This window comes from Silene latifolia, chromosome 5 (assembly GCF_048544455.1).
Source record: "Silene latifolia isolate original U9 population chromosome 5, ASM4854445v1, whole genome shotgun sequence".
Classification (NCBI taxonomy): Eukaryota; Viridiplantae; Streptophyta; class Magnoliopsida; order Caryophyllales; family Caryophyllaceae; genus Silene; species Silene latifolia.
The window spans coordinates 7,145,755-7,166,918 of NC_133530.1; the positions used below are offsets into that span (position 1 = coordinate 7,145,755).

At 38.6% G+C, this 21,164-nt stretch overlaps 1 protein-coding gene across 1 annotated transcript; it reads left to right on the top strand.

The window, feature by feature from the left end:
• The first annotated feature begins 13,439 nt into the window (after positions 1-13,439).
• LOC141656578 (receptor-like serine/threonine-protein kinase At2g45590) lies at positions 13,440-16,167 on the top strand. Its single transcript, XM_074463528.1, has one exon. It carries the CDS (start codon positions 13,880-13,882, stop codon positions 15,935-15,937), a length of 2,058 nt encoding a protein of 685 aa, XP_074319629.1. The 5' UTR covers positions 13,440-13,879; the 3' UTR covers positions 15,938-16,167.
• Positions 16,168-21,164: the final 4,997 nt, after the last annotated feature.

Below are 21,164 nucleotides of genomic sequence, written 5' to 3' on the forward strand. Positions count from 1 at the left end.
AAAATTTGTTACTCTTGGCCCGTTTCAGGTTTAAATTCGTATTTGATTACACAATGGTAACACTATAATTTGACTGCCTTGAAACAAAAACGAGTGTTAACATTGTGTATGGTAATTTTACATGTTAAGACATATTTCATTTTTACTTGAATATCCGCACATAATTTCGCTTATTGACTACCTTTTTTGTTGATGATGTACATATCTTTAGTAAATCAATTGCCATTAATAATTTAACTAATCTAACGTAAAACCTTTTACATAAGATTTGCAATAGAGCAAGTCTTCCTTAGAATGAGTCATTTTGGGCTGAAACAATAAGACGGGGTATTGTGATCACTTTACAGCCAAATGTGACCACTTTGGGAAAAACAGCCACCATAAGTTGTACACTCTAGTTGGACCATTATGGTCACATTTGATCATAAAATGGTCTCAAACACGTTTTATTATTTGAGACGAAAATAGTCCGTCTGAAACAAGAATTTGCGTTGAAACTTTTTTAGATATCAGACTAACAAAATGACAAAACTACTAACAGCTGGCCGACGTGATTATAAACAAGCAATACTTGTAAATTGTACTCCGTAATTTTGATGGTATGTCCAAACAGTTAGTCTTTTAAAACGAATTCGGAGCAGTTGAGTGACGGGTAATGCCACTTACAAAACGGATAGGGGATAAGGCAAAAGCACCCCACATGTGCTTTCCTCTCTCCTTTATTTGGGTAATTTGTGAGAGGAAATGATATCCGTCACTTCAAAGTAACGGATACGTGCCGTCTTTAATGAGATTTTGTGATGTCCAAAACCAAAATGCACGCATGTAAGCTGTAATGTGTCAATACGTGTGTACAGAATTGTCAACTTAATGTGTCACCAACGTTGAAGAATCAAACTTGTTGGTCTCACACGATTATTGTCACTTGTAACTTTCCACTTATTACAGCCAGTCAACCAGACACATTTATGCACCTTTACGCATCGACCTTGAATTTCAGACCTCTCTAGTTTTCCACATTTGTGATAGATATTAGATAATATCTCTTATAAGCTTGTGACGGGTCAAATAAAATACACATGGGTAAATAAAGACAAGTCATATGTGATTCGTTAGACACTCATTTTTTGTTAAGAGTAAATCTCCAGAGAGACGGTCTCTCAATACTCTCAATAAGCTTATTGAGAGACAATTTTAAGAAAAAATGGCACTAAAGATAATAAAATAGGTACAAATCATGGTTAAAGATAAAATGGCTACATTTATTATGTAAATAGGTACGAAATTACTACTCCCTCCTATTCCAGATAACCGTCCCATTATGAAGATGACACAAAAATTAAGAAAATGAGTTTAGACCACACAAAACGGACAATTGGACAGTTATGTGAATAGAAGGAAATGGAATTGAATTTGAACCACACAACACTTACCAAAAATGGACAATGGACATTATTGTGAATAGACGGAAATAGACAATGAGACGGTTATCTGGAATAGGAGGGAGTATGTCACGATCAACAACAAAAGGGTCACAAAATACAAATAAAAGGGTACGGAAGACTGATCTCTTAATAACTTATTAAAAGACCGTATCTCCTAAGTTTTAGTATTTTGTTTTACCTATCCATGTGAGAGAGACTTAGTGTTTTTTTCACTCCTTTATTTTTCTCGAAGGAATTTCAGTTCCTCTTCTCTAAACCATTGTAGTTAGTACATGTAATGACAACAACTTATCTATATACGGAGTAACTCATTTGATGATAATAATTAATGGAGGTGTAAGATTTATAAACTACTTTGAAATAGTTGTACATTACGCAAAGGATTCTATTTAAGAACTTGTGATTTAACGCACAAGATGATGCTTGCTTTTATGGTCAACAATCTCCCACCAAAGTTGGTTGATATAAGTGATCAAGACTCGCATCTCTTAAACAAGTGGCTATAAGTTTTGAATGAAGGAGTCTCTTATCGATTAAGGACTTGTTTGGTTGACATAAGGGAACTAAAGTTCCCGGGAACTTCAAATTCACATGAATTTCCAATTCATGTGAATTCCCAAAAAGTGTTTGATTTGCATGTGGGAAGTTAATTCATGTGAGAAGTTCCAATGACCAAGGGGGGCTTGGTGAGTGACTTCCCACATAATGGAGGAAGTAGATTCATGTGGGAAGTTCTACTTCCCATGATTTTGGCAACAAAACAACATCATGGTTTTACACTTCCTAGGAAGTTTAAAATCCCATGATTTTAATGGGCAACCAAACAAGTTGCCTTTTAGTACCTCATTTTTCAGTACCTCGAAGGAGATTGTTCGTGAAAAAGTGGAACGTGGAGAAGTTCGTGTTCATCATATTCCCTCGCGTTATCAAATTGCTGACATTTTCACGAAAGGGCTCACCTTGATTCTTTTTGATGATTTTCGTGACAGTGTCAAAGTCCAGCAACCTCCCGTTTTGACTGGGGAGAGTGATAGGATATATGCAAATATATAAATTATTTTGTATTAGTTTGTTACCTTCTTTGTAGCTAATTAACTCCTTAATTTTAGCCTAGAATATATTCTTGTACATCTATATTTATACGTTGAATCAATAAAAGTTAAGATAGGCATTATCTTCCTTCAAGGAGATATTCCAGATCACAGGAGTGGAGAATGGATACCACTTGACTCAAAGAATCCTTCTAGACATCGAAGCTTGCTTTCCTTTTTTTCACTGTCTTAGTTTTAGTTTCATCCCTAGAAACCTTAATTCAGTGGCCATCGACTAGCTAAAAGGGCCATGGTTATGTAAGACGGATTTCCTTTATAGCTGCCAAAAAAAAAAGGAGATACTCCTTGTCAAAAAAAAAAAAAAACTAGCCAACCATCTCTTAACAGTTTTAGGCCCTGTTTGGTAATCAGCAGATTGATATTAGCAGAAGCAGGTTGGTCAAGCAGATTATAAATGACAGATTGGATTAACAGGTTTGACTAGTATATTTCAATTAGCAGATTTAGTAGAAGTGTTTGGTAATTAGCAGATTTTGGTTAATTGATTGTTGTATTTATGTGTAAATTGTTGACAGATTCATATTTCACAATCTACTAATGTGAATATGCTAGGTAGAGCAGCATATTGGAAAACAGTAGATTGAGCTCCAATCTACTCTGTCAATATGCCATTTATCAAACATTAAAAATAGTAGATTGGTAAGTCAAACATGCTAAAAGCCTTGAATATGCTGAAAATTTTCCAATCCACCGTTTACCAAAGACCCCCTAATATTAGTTAATTTTTATTGTCAAATTAAATTAGAAATGACAAAAAGTCATTTAAGGCCTAGAGTTGAAGGTAAAACTATTTGATCAGAATGTTTGCCATCAACCGCTAATGCTGCTTTAATTTTCGATTTATTGCTATTGAAGTAATACCTTTACGGGTTTTTTTTCTTCAAAAAAGAGTCATTTAATTCATTTTTAGATTAATTTGGATAAGGTTAACCTTAATTTCGATTTTAGGTCAAAATATTATTGACTTGTGTGTCAATTAATTGACTCAACAACATTCATTATTTTTTAGTAAATAAAGTAGTGAGAAAAAACTCATAAAATTGGAGTCTTTTTATAAGAAAATAAATCTCTTTTAATTCTGTCAATCGATTGTAAGAATAATTCTTCAAATCTCTTGGTTAGTAACAACTAAATATAAATCTCCGTTAAATTATTTGCCAATTGGCATACATTGATCTCAAAAATATTGATAAATATGAAGCATTTATAATTTATTTATACCGGATTTTCAACTTCTTATTCTGCACCGTTCATAGCCTCACACTTTTCAAAGTAGATTATATTAGGAGTATAGTATGTTTTAATTTCATGAAAGAAATTGCCAGAAATATAATTTCGACTTTTTATTTGTATAAATATAAATACATTAATTAATTATTTTCATATATCTAAAGTGATATAAAAAAGTACATAACCTATCTCCACATATTAAAATAGCATAAGAAAAGAGTGAGTATTAAATATTAGTCAATAATATCGTTGCCGTCCAACACGTTGATTACGTCTCAGTCATATCTAATGCGACAATGACCCATTCGCACATACCATATCACCACCCCATGCCAAAAGAAATACTACTCGAGTTTATAAATTGGTATACAAACATCACTTTCCATATACCCCAATTCTTATTTCAGACCAAGGTATCCGTCTTATTAATAAGACGGATACCATATTCTCTCACAAAATACCCATTTAGGGTGAGTGGAGAAGCACATGGGGGGTCCCACCTTTGTCCCCTCTACCCATTTTCTCTCACACAATGACCCGTCTTAAAATCCGACCCGTTTTAAGCAAGACTTACTCTTCCATATAAAATGACCTTGGAATGATACGATTCTCAAGTCGTATCTGCCAATTAACAAATCCCATCAAGGAATTCAATATTTTGACTTAGTGAATATATAAAGTTGAAGATATTTTGGCATTTTATAATATAGCGACCTTAATTATATGACCTTAATTCAATTTAGTTTAGCCCATCAAATACCTTGTTTTTTCGGTTATAATGGAGCTAAACTGAATTGAATGGAGTTGAACTGATAAACTGAACTGAAATAGGAGTAATTTGTGAAGAGACTGACTGAACTGAACTGAACCGATTGAAGTTAACTAAACTGAAATGAGCTGAAGTTAAGAACTTCTATAGTCCTATACATTATACCAATAATTTTAAGGTACGACAATTGTACCGTATAATTCACAAAAATTAACCATTTTATAATATATAGTGACCATTTTATGTTATAAAATGGTGATTTTAGAGTAATAAATAAGTGGTCATTATTTATCATAAAGGGTGACAATTTACCATAAGATGGTCAATTTTTGTGTCATCGCACGGTGCTACCGTCATATAGTAGAATTTATGTATTATAACATGATAATAATAATCTTATTTAGTTCATAAATTATTTTAATACTGACAGTAAATTATACTTTATCCCAAAATAAAATTAGTTTAACTTTTGTAATGGAGCTAAACTTTGGCCATTAATAAATTTAAAAATAATCAAAATGTAACATGAAAATGAAATATTTATTACATTCATCTTAAATAATTTTTTCAGAAAAGTAATTTTTGAACGAGAACTTTTATGGAAATGGAAAAAAAAAACTAGTCAAATTGATGGTCGTGTCCTAAAAACTGTGGAAGTCAAGTTAGAAAGATTATTTTCGGAAATTTTATTTAAGAATGTAGGAACAAATTGCTACTATTTACAAATTACACTCGTAATACTACTAGTCAGTAGTCACCCCCTGGCCCCTACTATATACTAACTGAATAAATCTTCTCAAAATTTCCCCCTCCAAAAGAATCTGCTTAAATAAGGAACAAGACTGTACTTTAATAAATTATTATTTTTTCATTAATATATAATATTTTCTAAACTCTAAATGATATTGTGTATTCGTCAGTCCGTCTTGCTTCAGACCGCCTTATTTCAGACCGCAATAAGACCTCTCGCAAGTGAGAAGCACATGGGTGGTGGGACACCCCCATGTGATTTCCCACACACACCCTAAATGGATTTTTTGTGAGAGGAAATGGTATCCGTCTGGCCATTTCAAACGGATATAGCGGTCTGAAATAAGAATTTGTGCGTGTTCCGGGTGTAATTCCAGAGCAGTTATATGGTACCACCCGTGCTTGTAGAATGACGTCTTTAGTTGAATCCTCCTTGCGGTCTCCTGAAACGATGAACAAACTGAGGGCTCGGCTTTGGACCGAGCGAACTCACTCCGACGCTCAAGTCAGTAACTTAGAGAGATAAGTTGTTGTTACTTGGTGAAGTATATATTGTAGAGAGATAAGGAAGATATTACTGAGGATGAATAGTGATTCTTAGGTTAAATTGTGGATCCCTTACTCAATGAGAGTAGAGGAGTATTTATAGACTTTCACCTTTTGTCACGTAGTGGCCAAGTGGCTAGCAGGTGGAAAGACTGATCTACCCCTCGGCCGAGGGACCCATGGCAGGCCGGCGGGCCCTGTTGACTCACCGCCGAGGGGTCTTGGATATGAGTTCGCGGATATGTGCCCATTGCTAGTTGCCCCGGCCGGACCCATCTGTCAGCCGATTGTGCCTCGTCTTGATTAGGGTTGTCTAAGCCGTTGACTTCTTGTGGATATCTTTGACCTTGCTCAATATGCCGATCGGCGGGTGTGCGAATATGCCCCATCAATTTGCCCCAGGCGTAGTCTATGCCGTGGTATGGGCTCCGATGTATCCGAGCGTATATTCTCGCGCAAGTAAAAATTTTCTCGCCCGCTTCTTCTACCTCGGCTTGTTTCGCTTAGGCCGTACCCTATCCCCCTCCACATGGATATGTAATGGACATCCGATGTGGAAAAGAGAGAGACGTTGGCCGAGACCAGGGTTGAGAGTGGACCGTTTGGCAAGTAGATACCAAGGAGCGTGTTGAAGAAGATACGTCGATTGGCATTCTGTCAAGGAGCGTGTCCCAACCGCCGTTGTAAACATGTTAGCGTATCGGTCGTTGTGGCCCGCGCTTCCGGCCTTGGCCGAGGGAATCGGGGTTACGTCGCGACGCGTTCGTATCTATAGACCATTATTGATTGCGTCCTCGTTCACGCTCGGTCTTAATTCGCCGAGGTGTCGTTGCGTCTCAACGGTACTTATACATTCTTAAGCTCGGTCTTAATTAGCCGAGGGCAAGTCGTGGTTCCCTCGTCACTCTCGGTCTTAGTTAGCCGAGGTGATCGAGTTTACGTTCTGACTGCCGTTGTAAATATCTAGGCATATCGGCTCGTTCCCCCGTCGCCCTCGGTTTTAATTAGCCGAGGTGATCGAGGTTTTGGCTCGATTGCATTTACCGGCTCGTTCCCCCGTCACTCCTGGCTTCGGCCGAGGTGATCGAGGTTTTGGCTCGATTGCATCTTTCGGCTCGTTCCCCCGTCACTCCCGGCTTTGGCCGAGGTGATCGAGGTTTTGGCTCGATTGCATCTATCGGCTCGTTCCCCGTCACTCCGGCTTTAGCCGAGGTGATCGAGGTTTTGGCTCGATTGCATTTACCGGCTCGTTCCCCCGTCACTCCCGGCTTTGGCCGAGGTGATCGAGGTTTTGGCTCGATTGCATCTTTCGGCTCGTTCCCCCGTCACTCCCGGTTTTGGCCGAGGTGATCGAGGTTTTGGCTCGATTGCATTTACCGGCTCGTTCCCCCATTACTCCCGGCTTTAGCCGAGGTGATCGAGGTTTTGGCTCGATTGCATTTACCGGCTCGTTCCCCCGTCACTCCTGGCTTCGGCCGAGGTGATCGAGGTTTTGGCTCGATTGCATTTACAGGCTCGTTCCCCCGTCACTCCCGGCTTTAGCCGAGGTGATCGAGGTTTTGGCTCGATTGCATTTACCGGCTCGTTCCCCCGTCACTCCCGGCTTTGGCCGAGGTGATCGAGGTTTTGGCTCGATTGCATTTACCGGCTCGTTCCCCCGTCACTCCCGGCTTTGGCCGAGGTGATCGAGGTTTTGGCTCGATTGCATTTACCGGCTCGTTCCCCCGTCACTCCCGGCTTTGGCCGAGGTGATCGAGGTTTTGGCTCGATTGCATTTGCGGCTCGTTCCCCGTCACTCCGGCTTCGGCCGAGGTGATCGAGGTTTTGGCTCGATTGCATACCGGCTCGTTCCCCGTCACTCCGGCTTTAGCCGAGGTGATCGAGGTTTTGGCTCGATTGCATTTACCGGCTCGTTCCCCGTCACTCCGGCTTTGGCGAGGTGATCGAGGTTTTGGCTCGATTGCATTTACCGGCTCGTTCCCCGTCACTCCCGGCTTTGGCCGAGGTGATCGAGGTTTTGGCTCGATTGCATTTACCGGCTCGTTCCCCTGTCACTCCTGGCTTCGGCCGAAGTGATCGAGGTTTTGGCTCGATTGCATTTACCGGCTCGTTCCCCCGTCACTCCCGGCTTTGGCCGAGATGATCGAGGTTTTGGCTCGATTGCATCTTTCGGCTCGTTCCCCCGTCACTCCCGGTTTTGGCCGAGGTGATCGAGATTTTGGCTCGATTGTATTTACTTTGTTCCTGGGCCTCCAGCTACATACTTGCTGAGGCTCCCCTTCCGGATCAGTTCTTCAATGACATTCTTCGATGCGGCGAGTTATCGTTAAGTGGACCCAGTGTATGGCCGTGGTACTCGCGATCGGCTCGTGTCACCGTCACTCCTCGGCCTGGGAGGTCTTTCCCCTTCGACCCTCGCTCTTGCTCGGGCGAAGACCTCGCAAGCAGAGACTCGAAGGCCTCGGCATGGTCGCTTGGCATGTGACCATACCGACATGTGAGACTCGAAGGCCTCGGCATGGTCGCTTGGGTCACCTTCTCCTTTGTATGATATGGGCGGCAACTTTAGCTTAGTCGGCAACGGGACGTCAAGGACATAGTCATTGAGGGGCTGTCTGACCACGTGTCAAACGACACGCGGCGATCGGCTCCTTGTATCCTTAATCCGGCTCCCCTCCCCGTGGCGGGTCGGGCTTCTTCTCCGACTCTGGTGAGTCGGGCTTCTTCTCCGACTCTGACGAGTCGGACTTCTTTCACTCCTCTGAGGCAGGCCTCGTCGGTGCCGCGGCGACGCTGTCCTCCTGCGGGTGCGGGAAGGACTTAGGTCTACCACCGGCACTCGGGCTCCTCGGCGTCTTGACGGGGCCGCTTCTTCCGAGTGCTCCATTCAAGTCTCTTGGAGTCACATTCGGGCCCTGGTCTCTCGGACGGGTTCCGCCGCTCTTGTCGGTGTGACGGTGTGAGCGGCGTGCGACAATTATGTCCGGGAGTAGCTTCGGCTTTCTTTGCATCAACCACATGTCCCATGATGGTGACAGTCGGTGGCGGCGGACATCTTGTTCCTTTGGCGTCCCGTTCGTCGTATCGGTGATACTGGCCGGTGGGGACTGCCCGATTTCTGAGTTGTGGAATGTGTCGTCTTGGTAGAATTTGTTTTCCACCAACACCTTCTCTGGTTGTTTCGACATCTTCTTAGCTTTTTGGGTGGGTTTTTGTTTTGGTTTTTTTTTTTTTTTTTTTTTTTTTTTTTTTTTTTTTTGGGAATGAATGTGACTAGCTTCTAGTGTCTATTTCCCACAGACGGCGCCAATTGTTCCGGGTGTAATTCCAGAGCAGTTATATGGTACCACCCGTGCTTGTAGAATGACGTCTTTAGTTGAATCCTCCTTGCGGTCTCCTGAAACGATGAACAAACTGAGGGCTCGGCTTTGGACCGAGCGAACTCACTCCGACGCTCAAGTCAGTAACTTAGAGAGATAAGTTGTTGTTACTTGGTGAAGTATATATTGTAGAGAGATAAGGAAGATATTACCAGATGAATAGTGATTCTTAGGTTAAATTGTGGATCCCTTACTCAATGAGAGTAGAGGAGTATTTATAGACTTTCACCTTTTGTCACGTAGTGGCCAAGTGGCTAGCAGGTGGAAAGACTAATCTACCCCTCGGCCGAGGACCCATGGCAGGCCGGCGGGCCCCGTTGACTCACCGAGGGGTCTTGGATATGAGTTCGCGGATATGTGCCCTGGTGCTAGTTGCCCCGGCCGGGACCCATCTGTCGGTAAAGCCGACAGCCTCGCTTGAGTTAGGCTGTCTAAGCCGTTGACTTGCTGTGGATATCTTTGACCTTGCTCAATATGCTGACTGGTCAGCGGGTGCAGAATATGCCCCATCAGTGCGTATTCGTCTAATTAAAATAAAAACAAAACTGGTATAAATCTAAAAATAATTTGTTAAATCTTTTATAAGTGCTATTGTTATATACTTCGTATAAAGAAGTTAAATTTATATTATTATTTATGTGAAAAAGAAACGTTTTTTTTTAGAAAAATTAAATTTAAATCATTAGACTATTCATAAAATACACATTTCATGACTTCACTCATTTCTTTTAATAACTTTTCCAGTATTTTTTGCATACTAAAATAAAAGGGATTATATATGAAAAATTAATGAAGCGTCAATTTAAAATTTATATATAATGCATTAAAATGTAAAGGCTCTATATATCGCGGGATCTATACTAGTTCCAAATAATTAAATCAGACCATTTCATTATGTAAGACGTTGTTTAAACATTCATTTATCACTAATAATAAATGAATATTTTTTTTATAAAAAATAGTTTTATATTATAAGACGGTTTTACATAAACTCTGTAGTAGTGGTAGAACACAAGAGTCAAAACTCAAAAGGTGATCTATTAAAGAGAAATAGTCAAACCAACTCATAAGAAAAACAAACTTGGATGTTTCTTTCTTTGAATTTTGGATGTTTACTTCATAAAAAGTGAAAGATAGCATGTGTTTTCTAAGGAGGATCCAATTGGAAAGTGGGTTGTTTTTAGAATAATAAGGAAGTAAACAACAAATACTACCAACTCTACACCCAATCCACTTCTATAAATCTATAATCAAACTAAAATAAAAGTCACACACGTGGTTATCTTCTACTTGTGGTTAAGTACTACTTAGAGTTAGAGATGCGTAATTGATGGAAGTTTCTTCCTTCTTCTCTAACTATGCTTTTCATAATCCTTTATTGAATTCGGGAGGTCGGGTTTAGTGGTTAAATTTTTTATAAAATTTTCAATGAATTTAAGTTGGGTTTTTCTAACGTATGTCCTAAGGGCACACATTAATAATCCATATATGTTAAGTTTAACAACAAATTCATATAAGATATTCAAGTATATTCTCATTTTTACCATATTTAATGAGAATATTTTGTTAAGAATAACATTAAGGGATTATTTATAACATGAGTCTACCTTCTAGATTGAGAGTCTATCACTCTCTAAAAAAGGTGGCTAAAATGATATATTTACATGGTTTGCACGTTGTAGAATTGCAGGCTATTGACCTATACTCAAGAATTTATTCAGTGTGCACCAAAGGAAGCGGCCATTATTTTGTTATCATTCAAGAGAAAAAAATTAAGTCTAATTGATTCATAATTAATTGTATTTTCTAATTTTTTAATTTTTATTCAATTTGAGTATAGACAATGATTATTCTACTCTTATTAAACTCAAATCATCTTATATTCTTATCAAGTTACATTCGATAAATATATAACAACCTCTTTTTCTTTTTGTAGAGTTTCAATCTAATTGATCAGATGTCAAATCATGGCGTTAATATCAAATTTACTTTATGTGTTTATTAATTAATTGTGTTTTAGCATTTTTTTTTTCTGTTTTGAGGTGAAAATGAAGGTACAACTATTAAAAACAATTTCATAAACTTAAAATCTTATTATACACCGTTCACAATTCTATCTAAATCTGTGTATTCATTAATTAGATAACTTTCTATTAAGATCTTTTTATCATATATATGATAAAATTTAACAACGTACGATGTGGACTGTTTACTTACTTAAGTACTGTAGTTAACCAATTCTTCAAAACATAACTAGATATAAGACTTTTTACATTTGTATAATCTTTGGCTACAAATTCTAGAGTAATGCCTGCATTCTTTTTGATCGAAACTTATAGGATCGAATCGAATCGAACTTATAAGATCTCGAATCGAATCGAATCGAATCGAACTTATAGGATCTCGAATCGAACTTATAGGATCTCGAACTAAACTTATAGGATCTCGAATCGAATCGAACGGAACTTATAGGATCTCGAATCGAACTTAAATTAAGTGAGTATAAGATCGAATCAACTTATAGGATCTCGAATCGAATCGAATCGAACTTATAGGATCGAATCGAATCGAAATTATAGGATCTCGAATCGAATCGAAATTATAGGATTCGAATCGAATCGAACTTATATGATCTCGAATCGAACTTATAGGATCGAATCGAATCGAATCGAACTTATAGGATCTGAAGTTAACTTAAATTAAGTGACTTTAAGTCCAAAATAACAGGGCCTAAGATGGTCTTACATAATTAAACGATCTTTCACTCATTGGAAAAATTTAATTAAAACATTATCAAACTTTAAACATTTATCTTGAAAGAGAACGACTCCCTTCAGACACTCATTTTCGTCTGAAGGCTTCGAACGGAATATGTGACTTATTTACAGCCAAATGTGATAACTTTTTGACTAAAAATTAGCTAAACAACAAACACTAGTTACAACAGTTTATCATTAAATGGTTACATTTTACCATAAAATTAATCACATAAAACCGTCTGAAACCTTCAGAATTTAGACCTGATAGTCTGAATTGAGAATTAATGATCTTGAAAACTACATAAAAGTAAGGAATAATTGACAGGAATAATCCGACCTTTCACCAATCTTCTCAAAGTAATCCCATCTTTCATTAATCCCATAATAATCCAACCATTATACTCTATCTTCTAAAAACAAGCCATACAAAAAACTTACCTACAATAACAAGTCATGTGACCGTTTCTCACTTCCTTGTTTAATTTCCCTTTAACTCTCATCTTCAACCCCCCATCTTCCTCCATAAATTATCCCATAAACAATTCTTTTGTTTTCTTAATAAGAATACAACTTATACAAGGGATATTATGTAAATTATATATATGAACATTATGCTGCATTCAAGCCATCCCTTCGCCATTTTCCAGCTTAAGGAGTTGACATTCAATATCATGTTTACATTTACTATTCGATTCAACCCTCAAGTATTTGGCACAGATTTCTAGAAGTATTATATGGAGTATTTATTGAAGTAATAGATTCAAATAAGAAGAGAAATTGAAGTCCAAGGTCCAAATCAACACTCTCGGATTCTTAGCAAAGTAAAATCAGAGTATCGTTTTGCGTCTTGTTAAATTTCTGTCAACCCTAAACATTTGTTATGGGTTGTTGATTGCATACGCTATTCATGAATTACACTCTTAGTACCCAATTCCATGGCGGCATTTGAAACTAGATAATCGTCTTCCGTTGTCACCGAGGTGGCAAGATGTGTGTCGTAACGGTGAAGTGCGGCAAGTGTCAATCCCAGACGCCACAAACCTCTGGACATATGTTTTTGTAAATTTTGTCATTTAAGCAAATTACTCTTCCATTTTTACCCTTTTTAGAGAACCAAATTATTAAATAAGAACAAATGAAATTGTTGTAATTGAAAGAGGTTTAGACGTAGAAATCAAGAAGCAACGAAGGAGGAAATGCTACAAATTGGGTGAATTGGGTGAAGGATTGGTGGTTGACTAAAAAGAGTAGGGGAATGGGGATTGACTAATGAAAAAATGACCGATTACATAGGTAATAAGTCATATGGCTTGTTTTAAGAAGATTGGGTATAAAGGTGAGGTTATTATGAGATTAAGCAAAGGTGAGATTATTTGGAGAAGATAAGTTAAAGGTGGGATTATTGTTGTCAATTATTCCTAAAAGTAAATGAAGGAGCAAAAGTGTGGAGTAGTAGAAAGAAACAAGGGAGAATGAGAGGAGGAACTCCCTCACATGGTAGACCACATTAAACGCCTCCAAGGCTCCGAAACTCTCTACTCCTTGCAGCTTTTGCCTCCCTTTCCAACGGCCATTTCTTCTCTTCATAATTACATACTACTAATCTCACCTTCTTACTTAATCAACACCCTCTAATTCTTTCTACCCCAATTTTAATCTCAACGTTCACCCCTCCGAAATCACAAGCGCGAATTCTCTGTCCCATTTCCGTGTCTCACTTCTCCGAAACCATCATGTATTCCCCACAACTAACACCTAAATAACACCCTTGACTCCTTGAGGACCAGAAAAACACTCAATCAACCCCCCTTGATATTTTTTTCGATCCTCTGTCCCATTTTCGTGTCACACGTTTCGGTAACCAACCCGAAACCAAACTAATTACACCATGTCCTCACCACAACCAACATCTAACCAGCACCACCACCACCACCACCGCCACGTCATCTACGTAATTCCCCCAATCGCCGGCGCCGCCGTCACAGTCTCTCTCCTCACACTCCTTCTCTTCATCTACCGCCGTCTCAAACACTCTCTCTCCTCCAAGTCACACTCGCCGGAGAACCACAGCAACAACCGCCGTCCTCGTCGCTTTTCCTTCTCCGTACTCCGTCGCGCTACCGCGAACTTCCACCACTCCCGCCGTATCGGTAAAGGCGGCTTCGGCGCTGTATACTCCGCCATGGTTAACCACCGCCACGTGGCGGTCAAGCTTATGGACTCCGGTTCTCTTCAAGGCGAGCGCGAGTTTCATAACGAGATCGCGCTTGCTGATCGCTTGGTTGACTCGGACCGAGTCGTGAGATTGCTAGGGTTTGCGACGTCGAGGAGACGACGTCGTATGTGTCTTGTTTATGAGCTTATGAGGAATGGAAATTTGCAGGATTGCTTGTTGCATAAGAAATTGAAGGAGGTTATGGAGTGGAGCTCACGGCATCGGATTGCGGTTGATGTTGCGAAAGGTTTAGCGTTCTTGCATCATGAATGCGATCCGCCGATTATTCACGGTGATGTGAAACCTAGTAATGTTTTGTTAGATGATTATTTTGTTGCTAAAATTGCTGATTTTGGTCTTGCTAGGTTGAAATTAGTTGATAATTATGATACTGTTATTAATGTTAATACTAATAATATTGAGCATGAGGTTGTGATTAATGTTAATGATACTGGTAATAATGTTGAGGATAGTGGATCGGTGTTCGAGACGGAGAGTGTTACGACGACAGGGTTTGAGGATGGGAGTGTTGTTGTGGATCAGTCGCCGGTTAGGGTTGGATTAGCGGTGGAGACGTCACCGGAGACGGTTATGGTTACAACTACGCCTGAGGGATTGGAGTCGGTGGTGGATAAGGAGAGTGATTTGGAAGGGGGAGTTGAGGGTGGAAGAGTGGTGAAGAATGTGGATGGGAGTGTGAGAGGTTTAGGTAGGGATTGGTGGCGGAAAAAGGAGAATGGCGGTGGGCGGGGTAGTGGAGGGGGAGGAGGAGGGGGGTCGGAGCAAGGGAAGGTGAAGGAATATGTGATGGAGTGGATGGGGATGGAGGTTGCAAAAGACAGGCCGGATAATGATTGGAATGTTGGAGGAGCGTCAACTAGCGTGTTAGAGGTGAAGAAAGCGGAGAAAGTGGAGAAGAAGAAAGGGAAGAAGAAGATGGATTGGTGGATGTCGATGGATGATGGGAAGATGTCAAAGAAGGATAAGAGGAGGCCGGTTAGGGAATGGTGGAAAGAAGAATACTCGGAGGAACTTGCAAAGAAGAAGAAGAAGAAAAAGAAAAAGAAGCATGAAGGGGAAAAGAGTGATCATGAGGAAAATTGGTGGCCTAGAGATGAAGCGAACTATTTAGACCAAAATAAAAAGAAGACTAGAAGTAGAAGTAGGACGAGTAGTCGGAGTAGTGTTGATTGGTGGTTGGATGGTTTGAGCGGTGATCTTTGGAAAGGGCGCCATCCAAGCTATGATTCAATGAGTGGGGAGATACCAAAGAGTGGTGGGATTAGTAGCACACCAAGTATGAGGGGAACCGTGTGCTACATTGCCCCCGAGTATAGCATGGGTGGTGATCTCTCCGAAAAGTGTGATGTGTACAGCTTTGGTGTACTTATGTTAGTTCTTATTGCTGGGCGACGCCCTTTGCAAGTGACTGGCTCGCCCATGTCCGAGTTCCACAAGGCAAATCTCTTATCTTGGGCCCGCCAGCTTGCTCGTTCAGGAAAGCTTCTTGATTTGGTTGACGACAAAATATGTTCTTTGAACAAAGAACAGGCTGGAGTTTGCATCATAATTGCTCTCTGTTGTTTGCAGAAGTCACCAGCCCGCCGGCCTTCTATGAAAGAAGTTGTCGGGATGCTCACTGGTGAGTTACCGCCTCCTGAGTTGCCAGTGGAATATTCTCCGTCACATGCCTCTAAATACCCGCATAGGTCAAGGAAGAAGCTTCGGTGAGCTTTTGTTTGTTCATAGTATGTCGCCCTACACTTCATAATTTAAATGTTAGAATTTGTGATGATTTATTTGAAGAGATTACACTAAAACAAGTAAATTATAGTAGCATCATACTGAACATTGCTTTGTCTTGGATTAAGTCTGTTTTTAGACCGTAAATCAGGAAATTTCAATATTTTTGTACAGTCACGAGAATTACTTGAATAATAAAGCAACACATTTTTCTGTAATTTCGACTCTGTAATTATATCCTAAAGAGATTTGTACATTGTTTTAACATTATTCATTGATTATATTGTCCAAGCTTATAACAAATCTGCAATTCCAAACACCCTTTAAAGCCTCGAGTACTTTTTTTTTTTTTTTTCTTAGACAGTGTTCTTTAGTGAGCCAAAACCTGTTTAGGTATTGGCTGTTTTGAGTGTCCGAGAACATTGCAGGTCCTCAAAGTCGAGGGTGTCTATCAGCTTCGTTAATTTATATGCCTTGTAAAGAATTAATATCTACATATAGACTGTGATACATGTTGATCAGTGTTGTTAGATTGCATGCTTTTGAGCGAGAGCTTGATGTCTAACTCATTAACCTATAAGCTGATGAGCTTATCCCTGTAAACTGAGCTTGATTCTTTCGATGTTACTCTAGATTTGCTTTTCTGGTGTATTGGAATTTGGAAGCGGTCTGCTGTATAATTTCCGCTCATATCATTTGGAAATCTGCAACTTCACACTTCCTTGTGTTCATGTCATTTTAAGATCTGAACATAATTTTTGAAGTTCGGATCACTTGGGAACGAGCCTTTTGTGTTTAGGCATGGTTGCATCCTGTTCTTTTCTTCAAGTTTCCGGCTGTTGGGAAAAATGAGCTGTGTGATCTGTAAAGCTGTGTTCATGCTTCCTGGATTGGGCCTTCAAGTTTCGAATTTACTGGACAAGTCCGGATCTTACATAAATGTTTGTCGCCTATACGGATTTTACCTCTGAATAAATAGATAACACATCCAAAATACACTGAGCCTAAAATTACCCGAGTAACCGAGTTTATCCAAATGCATGCATGTCCAAAATGATCCCGACTCTAAATTACTCGATTTGCACCCGGTTAGGTTGATCTATTTGTCAATTTAAGTATTCATAACGTCTTCACGAGTCTGTTTAAATGGAGTAATCTTCACGTTCAGTATAGCTTCGCCTGCTTCAATCACCATATGTGAAGTTATGTTCTGTGCCATGACAACTAATAACAACACTATTCAATCCTTCACCATAGCTGCTTACACTCTTTATTCCGTAATTTTGTACAAATTCCCGTCTTAGCCCGTTTTGTTCTTACAGTTGTGTTTTACTACGATTTTGTGTTAATATTAACTCGGAGGAGATTCTATGTGAAAATTGCCAATGAAAGAAGCATTTGAACCGGACTATGTATTCCCCCATATATGCTTGCTCAGAGTCGTCCAGGAAATACATTGAGCTACACGGCTACCTGTTGCATTATCTATTCTCTAGTACGACACCGATAAATATATTCTGTATCAACCCTATGCATAAATATTTCGAGTACATTTTAAAATGGTGATCATTTGGTCCGTTTTAATTTCAGATAAAAATAGTATGTCTTAGCCCGTCTTATTCTTACAGTAGTGTTTTACGGTTTTCTGCTTACTCTGCTGGCATGACAAGCTCAATCTCATCATTGTGGAAGGAAGAGTAGAAATATGCATTACCAACTAAAATGAAGCCCTTTCTTTATTCTCATGTTGCAGCCCATAGGAATCTTTTGGGCTCTTACTTATGGATTACTCCGTATATTAGACTAATTTGTTATGCCCAACTTGTTCTATTAAGACTAGAGCTGACAAAAACAATAACACGACACGAAATGACACGAAATTAACGGGTTTGGGTTGAGGCTTAATAACTCATTTATGTAAGTGGGTCGACAAGATATTTAGTTGGGTTGGGTTTGAGTTGAGCTCTCTAACGTGAACCCGACACGAATGATCTGTTTACTAAATTAATCCTAATTTTTCTTTGATCTCTCATCACATAAATATACTTAAACTTTTCAAATATGGACATGACACGAACCCGACATGAAATTAACCGGTTTGGGTTGAGGCTTGATAGCCCATTTATATAAATGGGTCGACATGAACACGACACGATATTTAATTGGGTCGGGTTTGGGTTGGAGGGTTTGTGATCACCCGTTTACATGCGACACGAACATGAACACGAGACGATCCGATCTGTTTGCCAGGTCTAATTAAGATCACTTCATGGAAATACAGTAATGTATAGTTGAATTTATATACTTGTATTTATTAAAATTTATAATTATAATGATGATAGACTATTTAGTATATGTCATTATAACCAAACTTAAGTAATTGTATTCATTTCACTTTAAATTTTAGCTTAACAACCTGATACTTTAAGTAATGAGATGACACAGATATAAAATACGTCTGGCCCAATTCAAGATTGAAATTTTAGGCCCAGTTTTTGGTTCACTTAATTAACTTTTTTTTTTCAATTTTCAACTCGATTAGGTCTAATTTTGGACCGATCCTCACTCCTACATATATGTCACACCTATAATAGTAGAGTTATTAATTTAGAAGTCCCCAAATAAGACCGTTATATATAGTATAATGGTTTTATTTTCGCAAATGTATAACATTGCAAATGTATAATACTCCGTAACCATTATACATCACACAATGGTTATTACAAACCAATTTCTCTTTAACCCAATCACTCCTATACACTTTGTATCTTTTTTTATTGAAACCACAACATGATTATTAAATATCCATGATTGCACACACAAAAAAAAACTATTTAATTCCTATAAATAATTAGATTAATTGGTAAGAAGTTGCTCTAAATAACTTAATCAAAGATCTCGGATTCGAGCCCTAACATTCTGATCTGGCAATGCCTCATATTAAAATTCATGAGGAGGAGCTTTACCGCCTTAACGATCCTACCCAGCTTGAATCCGAACTCAACCAGATAGTTTATGCCAAAAAAAATATATTTAATACATTATCCAAAAAATATGACAACCTGGGAGTCTACGGGATCAGCAACTGAGCATGATGATCAAATCAAATCTTCTGATCAATCAATCATGATCCTAAAACATATTTAGTCAATCATCACACCAAACTAATAAGCTAAAAGATGGAGATAAAGTAGTACATTAGTAATGTACTAGTAGTACACTAGTACCCTTGTTTAATCGCAAAATTTCATTGAAGACGGCACGTATCCGTCACTGTGGAGTGACGGATACCATTTTCTCTCACAAATGACCCAAATAGAGGAGAAAAGGAAGCACATGGGGTGCCCCCACCTTGTCCCCCCCTATCCGTTTTGTGAGTGTCATTACCCGTCACTTACTCGGATCCGTCTTCAACAAGACTAACTGTTGTTTAATTTGGACAACAGATGGTCCACCCACTCCACAATTTACTTAAATATATATGGATTAATTAATATAATTAATTAAACAAAAATTAGCATAGTGTATGTTTGCTTCTTCCTTCCTCACATGCCACCCTCAAACAGCTCCTGTACTTGCTTCCTTTGTCAATCATTAAATGTAATTAAAAAATAATTAAGGCTTGTTATTATGTATGTAAAGCGAGATTTCCTGGGAATCTCCACTTCATTACAGATCCCTCAAATCCCTAAACCCTAACCACCATATCTTCTTCTTCTTTGTTTTGTCACCCTTTAAAGCTTCTTTCTAGTAAGTACGGAGTAGTTTATTGTTTAGTCGTTTTTTTTTTTTGGTGTGAAGGGAGTCATTACGGCAGTTTTTGATGGTGACAAGACTCGAACCAGGACATGGGTAACACAAGACAATAGTTTTAGCTGTTGAGCTAGCTGACATCTCCGTTAAGGTCTCTTAATATTCCCCTTTTAGAATAAAAGGTTGTATTTTACTTTCAAGTCTCTAATCAGGACGAGTTCTAATTAAGTTGTTTTTTTTGTGTTGATCAGGAGTATTTCTACCGATAGCTTAGACAATCTCCTTCGGGATACTAAAAACAATTTAATGGGTTGATCATTCCCAAGTTTGGCTTTTTCATACACAAGAGCCAGGAATCGAACACCCGACCACTTATTTAAGAGATGAAAGTCCTTACCCCTCACACCAGCCAACTTTAGTTAATTAAGTTTATTTGTGGGAAAGTTAGTAGAATATGTTTAATATATGTTGATCATAAAAAATATTCTTCGTATATATAGATGCATTTATTAATAAGGGTAAAAGTAAAATAAAATGACAAGCTATTTGGAGTAACTTTTTACTTTAGCTATCTAAAATGCTCTACGAAATACCTTAAGGTAGTGTTTGGATACCCGGAATTGATTTCATTTTCATGATTTCAATTGTAGAAATCAAAATGTTTGAATTCAATTCCAAATCCAATTCCAAAAATTCGTTTGGAGATCGCATGGAATTCAATTCCGGATTTCAATTTCTCATTGGCGTTTGGGAACTCATGGAATTGGAATTGGAATTGGGCGGGTCACGTATGGGTCGAAGTCACCAAGTTTTTTATTAGGAAAAAATAAATCTTGTGACGGAAAATATTTGCGATTAAAAAAAATCATAAATAAAAAAAATTGCGATGAAACTTGCATCACAAAAAACCGTAATCAAGTAGGGATGTAATTGAAATGACTACTATATGGTAGGAATTTGAGAGTACCAAATTTTAACTAGGATGGAATTGATAGGCAGCGGCGTATTGGGGGGGGGGGGGAGGGCACGTGTCCTCACGTGACGGAAAAAAAAAAAGAAAAAACAAAACTGAAAATCTATGTTTTCATATTTAGAATGCCTATTTTTAGCATGATGATGCTCTTGGTCTGGTGGTAAGACGCTTATAAACTTCCTTGATGGTCTCTTGTTCGAATCTCACTATGGTTAGATTTGGCTTAGTTTTTTTGTATGTTCAAAGTTAGATTTAATTAATTGAATTTCAAAATGATGCTACAACGGTTCGAACCTGGGACGTTAGGCTAGTATATTCAATGATTGTCCAAGACACCAATGCCATACTAATATTGTTTGTTAAGCATATATATTTTTATATCTATAGAATTATACACTTTTAGAAGTAGTTCCATGTAAAATTTCCCACTGTCTTATAAATAAAGATTATGGTACTCTTTGGTTAATTTTTTTACTATTTTCATGACGA